A 7,388-nucleotide genomic window follows, 5' to 3' on the forward strand; every position below is an offset into this window, starting at 1 on the left:
GAGGATATGGAACTTCTTACTATACTTATCAAGTAGTATTTATTTTCAAGAAACCCCAGCAGTCCACTTTTTTTTTTTTTTTTTTTTTAGTTGCACGCATTCTAGTTGTGCTGCTGCAGGATTGATATAGTGCAGAAGGTCTGACCCTCCCTCCCCGCTGGTGCGTGTTTTCTCTCAGGAAGCGGAGTACCAGCGAGCCATGCAGCGGCGAGCTATCCGGGACGCCAAGACGCCAGAGAAGATGAAGCAGAAGAAAACCGCGAAGGACGACAGTCTGACGCTGCAGGGCAAGAAGGACAAGATCCATGCCAACTTGCAACGCCTGGGGGAGCTGGGCAAGGTGAACCCTGAGAACCGCTACCAGGACCTCATCAACGACATCGCAAAGGTAACAGACAGACAATTGGAATTGTGTCCTTTGTAATCCATTGCAATTACTGTGTCATTGTAGTTGAACCTTGGCACACCTGCTTAATTATAGTTGTGATTGTAAACATAATTGATCAATTACAGTTTAATTACACACCTTTCCAAGCTTAATCTTTTGCATTTCCATGCTGTGTTTCACGCTGAGCGATCATTACTCTCATATTTTCAACCACTTCTAGTGACCTCATTGGTTTGAAAAAATAAGTTATATAGAATGTTTCTGTATTTGTACCTGGGATCATTGCTTAATGTACAGTAAATATAAGTGATCCTGTACATTGAAATAGGCTGATTGGACTGTGTGTAGGTGTAACTTGTGCCTCCATCAATCAATAACCCCCAGGATATCCGCAACCAGCGTCGGTACAGGCAGCGCAGGAAGGCAGAGCTTGTGAAGCTGCAGCAGACTAATGGCGCGCTAAACTCCAAGTCCAGCTTCTACGCAGTGCAGATCGACTATTACAACCAGTACATCAAGACCTGCATGGATAACCTGGCCAGCAAGGGCAAGTGAGTACCCTGGGGCAAATAACAATCCTCCTGTGAGGGCAAGGGACTTGTAACTAACCCCAGGAAATAAATAACCATGTGAATACCCTTATAAAAGTTCACCATCGTAAAAACATAGCAAGGTATAATAAAGGACAGGTTTGCATTGTAAAGAATAGCATGTTAAAAAAAAAAAAAAATGCTAACCAGTGTAAAATAATAGTACATGCTTAGTAGAACCATGGGGAAAAACATGGGCGAACTGCAACAAATACATTGAAAAAATACAGAAGTAAACTTTTATACGAGTAGCTAACATTCACAGAAGCAAAATTATTCTCTTAGTGAGCTACAGCTCTAGCCCATCTAGTCTTGAGAAACTGATGTTTGTTTAGAGGACCAATTCATATCTCCTGAGGAATTCAGTGTGTTGCTGCGCAGAGACTCAGGGAGCAGCAGACCTATTTCTGCTGTGTGAAGCGATATTCCCAGCAGGGTGGATGTTGTTCTTGTTTGTCGTGTAGGACTCTGGTTGTGTTTTCAACATGTTTTACTCGCAGAAGGTCAATGGGATTTCTCAGCAGTATCACTGTGTGTTCAGGGGGTCGTTGTGTTTCTGACTGGGCGCTGTATGTTCTCTGTGTGGAACTCAGTACATGTGGTCTCCCCTTAGGGTGTCTAAGAAGCCAGGGCAGGTGAAAAAGAGCAAGCAGGTGTCTCAGAAATACACAGCGGCACGGCTCCACGAGAAGGGGGTGCTGATGGAGATCGAGGACCTGCAGACCAGCCAGTGAGACTCTTCTACTCACTATCGCCTCTTCCCATCTCTCCCTGGACCCTGTTATATATCTATCCACTTCCTCCCTCCACACCTCTCCCCATCTCTCACTATCTGTCGCCCTTTCTCACTCTCTCACCCCCTTTTCTTACTCTCTACTTATCTGTCCCATTCACCCTGTGTTGTGTCTCTCTGACTGCGTCTCTCTCTCTGTCTCCCTCTGTGTGTGTGTCTTGCTCTCTCTCTGGCTGTCTCTCTGTCTCTGACCTATCTCATCTGCTGTCTCTCCTCCACAGGTTTAAGAATGTAATCTTTGAGATCTCACCAGCGGAGGAGGTCGGTGACTTTGAGGTGAAGGCCAAGTTCATGGGAGTGCAGATTGAGACTTTGATGCTGCATTACCAGGTAAGCCACCCCTTGTGTACATTCCTAATACGTGATCATGTGAACATAGCTTTTTTATATTGATGATACACGCCTTTCATCAGAACCTGTTTATAATGGTGTCACACTCTCACCTGCGTTTCACTGCCCTACCCCAGGACCTGCTGCAGCTGCAGTACGAGGGCGTGGCTGTGATGAAGCTCTTCGACCGAGCGACCGTCAACGTCAACCTGCTCATCTTCCTCCTCAACAAGAAGTTCTACGGGAAGTGAGCGAGCGAGCGCAGAGATCACAGACACTTTACAAAGCGCCACGTTGGTACCCCAGGCGCCACATCCACACAGACCACAGCACTATGCCACGTGGCCACGCCTTCCAGGGAGTTTCCTCTCCAATCAGAACTCTCGTTTTGCCTTTTATTTGCTTTTCCGAGATATTTGCATGTTCTCCAGGTTGTTCCCTCACGGCCTGTCTGAATAGCACAGACTGTCTCAAAATCCTTAATATTCCTATAAGAATCTGTGCTTATGTTAGTCTATGATAAAATTGCTATCACACAGTGTTGGGTATTGCCAATACATTATACCAGAACCACTTCTGACTTGATTTTACAATCTCAAAAAACATTTCTGAGGCTTTTCTTTAGTTAGTTTTTCCTGCCCCAGCTGTTCAATGAGAGAGAAGGTGTGTACATGCTCTCATGGAGGGTATCACTCCACTTTCCCCCAATACTGTATATTAGTTTATAAGCCCAATCATTCCACCACAGAATTGTCAAAAAAAAAAAAAAAAAAAAGTCTTTTAGTCTGTGCTTGAAATGTGTTTTTGTTTGCCATAGACATTTATTAAGTGGCTAAAGCAAGAAAACTATATTTTGAGGAGCTATATATCATGTAAAAGAGACAATCACATTTGAAACATTATATGGTTCATTTATTTAATATGTGCATGTTTGTATAGGGGGTGTACAGAGCATTTGGCTGAACTTGACAGTGTTGCTTCAATTCACTTTCTGTTAGCTGCATACAGTGTCCATCTGTGATCTTGGATTTCCTTACAACCTGAGCGTGTTTACAGGTGAAACTGAAAATCATCTTTTAACTTGTTTCTATTGCAGTTGCTTTGGGGGGACACCCAGGATTAGGGATCCAGTGCTGGGAGATCGGTGCCTTTTTGTATTTTTGAAATAATAATAATACAGTAATAATAATTATTAAAAGAAGTATAAAGATGTGTTTTGTATAAACAGTGTGCGCTTCAGGGGCAATTTGGTATGAGTATATAATATCAGATTTATTTTAACTGAGATATTTTTGGTCTTGAGATTGCCTTTATGAACCATTAAAATGTCCCCCTGCAACACTACCTCTAATGCTTTATGTTCTTACTCGCAAGAACTGCTTACACCCACAAGAGGCAGAGTGTTTCAGGGGGAAGTTGTAATGGTTACACTCTATGTACCAGAAGGGCTTGGAGTCCAGACAAGATTTTGGGAGGCACAATCAGGGGTGCACCAGGAAGTGATGACAAACAGAAAATACAGTAAAGAGCAAAGGATAAAATAGTTAAGATATCGCTGATATCTCCTACCATCGCCAAGCTGACCTTCAAGGAAGTAGTCTAAAAGGGAAAGGTGTTTGAGTGGACCCTGTTTTAATTATGTACCATGGTGTATTCTCGTCTGGGGTGATCCTCTTGTTAAATTATAATGTTCCCCTCTGATATTATTATATAACTCTGTTCTGCTGTATATCCCCCCTTCTATTGTACAAGCAGGACAAATGGGATTCATTGAATATGCAGTCTGGGAAAAATAAAAGATCTTTAGAAAACCTGGAAAGGGGCGTGCTGTATGTTGACCTGTATAATGTTGGTGTCTATCCAGGCTGTCAGGAACAGTGTTAGTCACTCATTGTAGTATGGAGACAGAGACCTTGCACATTGCCCTTGTCAAAAGTGGAATGAAACAGGGCCTGCTGTTGCTCTGTCATTGAGTTGTGGTTAAATTCTTAAGTATTATGTAATCTGTTTTTTTTTTCTTTTCTTTGTGTGGCATTCTGTTTAAAGATTATTATGTTTAGTGCCTTGAAATACAAAAAGTAAGTTCTGTATTTAACAGCTCAAAATAAATTGCTGGGAATTGATGGTGTGTTGAGGAATTCTTTTTTTTGCATGTTCTCTCTCTCTCTCTCTCTCTCTCTCTCTCTCTCTCTCTCTCTCTCTCTCTCTCTCTCTCTCTCTCTCTCTCTCTCTCTCTCTCACACATACACACTATTAATGGGAGTTTATTTAAAAGGTTTGCTGTGACATGCCAGGGCACAAAGATCAGACTTCAGTGAAATCATTGTGTAACCTGCAAGTGTGGCTCACAAACTTGGAGAGCTATTGAATGCATTGTTTCTGGTATATGTGCTCCTCAATATTAAGCTGAAGTCTGTGTGTGTTTAGCACATAACTGTTTTTACTTCTTAATCTGCATTTAACACTTTTACTGTTTATATAGATTGAATTTTTTTCCTACAAACTACTCCCCTTTATCTGAAAAGTATAGGAAATGCCATCTGAAAAAGTAACTTTACATGTGCAAGTGTTATACAGCCAGATGCTTTCATCAGGCATCTGTTAGTGAGAGTTTTTTTTTTTTTTTTTTTTTAATTACATAAAACATGATAAATTCCTGATTTGAAAAATAAATTCTGATCAATAATGACAATGTGTGGAAATACTACCTGTAGAGTTTGCTTTGTTGACATAACAAATCTTAGCCACGCCTGCTGTGGAGCTTGGCTCCTCCCTCAGTAAAAAATGGTCAATCTCTTTTGAGTTATGCAAATGATTTCCCCAAGTTGCGTCTAAAGTTCACACAGGCACACACACACCTTGTCTTGCTTTCTCATGGCAATAATTCCTATGATGTCACAACCTCAGCCATTTAGAATTACATCCACAGACAATTTACCAATATGTTTTTTTTTTTTTTTTTTTTATATTCAGACAAAGTGTATGCACTGACATATGCCATGTAAAGCTAGGACCTTACACAGCTAAACCAGCATCTGAAAAACCTGAAATATTTTCTACATATCTGGTGTGGTTTGCTCAGGCAGTTCAATTGATAACCAAAACCACATTTTCAAACAAACACCCGCTTTGAATTTGCCTAACTTTGGTACAAACTGATACGTACTGTACACAATAGCTTGTGTGTCAAATCAGACATTAAGTCACAAAGTATAGCATTTAAAAAGGACTGTAACCCCTAAATATTCAACTAAGCATTGCCAGACAAGCTAAAGTATCAAAGCTTTCGGCCTGCCTGCAATTGTAAAAAAGAGAACAGGATATTGCCTATGAATGTATAAAAGGGAAATGTTGCTTTAAGTTCCTTCTTATGGATGCAATAATGTTATGTAATTCTCTTTTAATATGAATTATTCAGTGATTCATGAGTGCAAATGTATATTTCATGCACAAGAGACTAGAAAAAACCCACAATCCTTAAGCAATGTTTGACATACAACACAGGAGTTGGACAACATATTAGAAACACTTGCAAAATGTTTCAGGGGTAATCGGGCAGGCGTAACCCCATGACTCTTTTTATGCATGTGGCATTGTTGAATTGTACTCTGTAATGTGTAAAATGCTGCACACCCCTGCTCCCAGTCAGTTTCAGTCACAATGTGCACATTTGACAGAGGGTGGATAGTAGACTCTCGTGGGCAGTTCCTTTGTGTGCAAGCCTCTATATCACGGCTCGCCACCCCTGGTCCTGGAGATCCCCAATCCTGCAGGATTTATGGGTGCCTTCACGTCATCAATGGCTAAAGATCTGGAACACGTGTTAATCTGGACTAATTAAGCCAATAATTGGTTCAATTAAGTAACTGAGAGTTCAGATGAAACAACCAGGATTAGAGGCCTCTGCTCTACTATGAATGATGTTTCAGCCTAACAGGCAATGGAGGGGAACAGACTCTAGTGCAGGATTCCTGTCCCACTGCAGGAATGAAGAGCTGGTAATACTGTGTCACGGATCCCTCCTAAACAAACGAAACACAGCACAGATTGGGGGGAGGGGGCGGGCAAAGTGGCCCTTACACTCCTGGTCTTTATTCCAACCCTGTTACAAATTGTTTAATTGAACAAAGTAAACCTCCGTCCAGACCCTGAAGTAGTTAATTGTTTGATTTGACCTATTAATCCTGGAGTGGAACGGCCCTCCAGGACCGTGATTGGACACCCCCTCCTATAAATCAGTGCCGTGAACCCTATATTTTACTGACAGTGTTATGGCAGGTCTTTGTAATATTTTCCAGCCCCTGCTTGTGTGTTTCTGACATTTAGTCTTGACCGCTCTGTAAGTGACTCCTGTGCTGATGTCATCATGGAGCAAGCTGCTGCCAGGCTAACCTGTTTCCGTAGAAACCGATACTGCTTTAGTTCGGTCTGAGAATACACCAGCCCTAACTGTGACTTTGTTAAAAAAAAAAAAATAATAATAATAAAATAAATGTTTTTTTTTTTACACATTTTGGAAAACATTCATCAGTCATATTTGTTCACAGATGTATGAATGGTGTTTACTTGATTACCATCTCCACATGTACTATTTAATTGGATTTTGTGGTCATTCTACAAAGCAGTATAACAATACACAAAGAGCACCTAACTGTTGTATTACTTTACCAATGCTTTTCTTCTATCAACTCTGATGTGAATTTTAGGTTATTGGGTAAAATCAGACACACACACACACATAGTGAAAAGCATATCTATTATAATTTCAGCATCAAAATTGCTTTAGAAATTCAGATTGATTGATAACATATCACTCGTTTTTATCACTCCTCAATAATGCGATCCAAGTCATTATTTTATTACTATAAACTCTCAAAAAGCTCTGCAAATGTCCGTGATATTCTTTGAGCGCTGGATGCGGAAGCAGCTATCTTCTTTGTTTGGGTCGGTGTTATCTCTGCGGTGCAGGGGCTATTTGTATTACTCAGATATGCTCCCCTTTTTTTTGGCTTCATTCGGCTCCTATCTGTCTCACTAGGCCAGTGAAAGGTTTCCAGAGAAAAAAACACTAGAGACCTGTGCTTTACGTCTTTTTGATGATGCAAAAATAAAGCAACACATTACTTCTGCATCGACATTTCTTGTTCTTACGTGAAATAAAGTTTATCGTACAAATAATAATAATAATAATAATAATAATAATAATAATAATAATAATAATAATAATAATTTAACAAATTATGCAACAGTAACCCACCCCTCTTTAGAATGTTGTTTCAGGTCTTAG

The 7,388-nt window shown here is 40.5% G+C and overlaps 1 protein-coding gene across 1 annotated transcript in view; it reads left to right on the plus strand.

Annotated features, from left to right (window-relative positions):
* LOC121299295 (ras GTPase-activating-like protein IQGAP1) overlaps positions 1–4,224 on the plus strand; it is a 40,390-nt gene extending 36,166 nt beyond the window's left edge. Inside the window, exons 34-38 of the mRNA XM_041226972.1 lie at positions 179–388; positions 773–939; positions 1,592–1,708; positions 1,993–2,101; positions 2,239–4,224. Of these exons, the coding sequence (XP_041082906.1) occupies positions 179–388; positions 773–939; positions 1,592–1,708; positions 1,993–2,101; positions 2,239–2,352 (717 nt within the window). The 3' untranslated portion in view covers positions 2,353–4,224. The remainder of the gene's footprint in view (positions 1–178; positions 389–772; positions 940–1,591; positions 1,709–1,992; positions 2,102–2,238) is intronic.
* Positions 4,225–7,388: the final 3,164 nt, after the last annotated feature.

The sequence above is a fragment of the Polyodon spathula genome, chromosome 24 (genome assembly GCF_017654505.1).
Source record: "Polyodon spathula isolate WHYD16114869_AA chromosome 24, ASM1765450v1, whole genome shotgun sequence".
In the NCBI taxonomy this organism is placed as follows: domain Eukaryota; kingdom Metazoa; phylum Chordata; class Actinopteri; order Acipenseriformes; family Polyodontidae; genus Polyodon; species Polyodon spathula.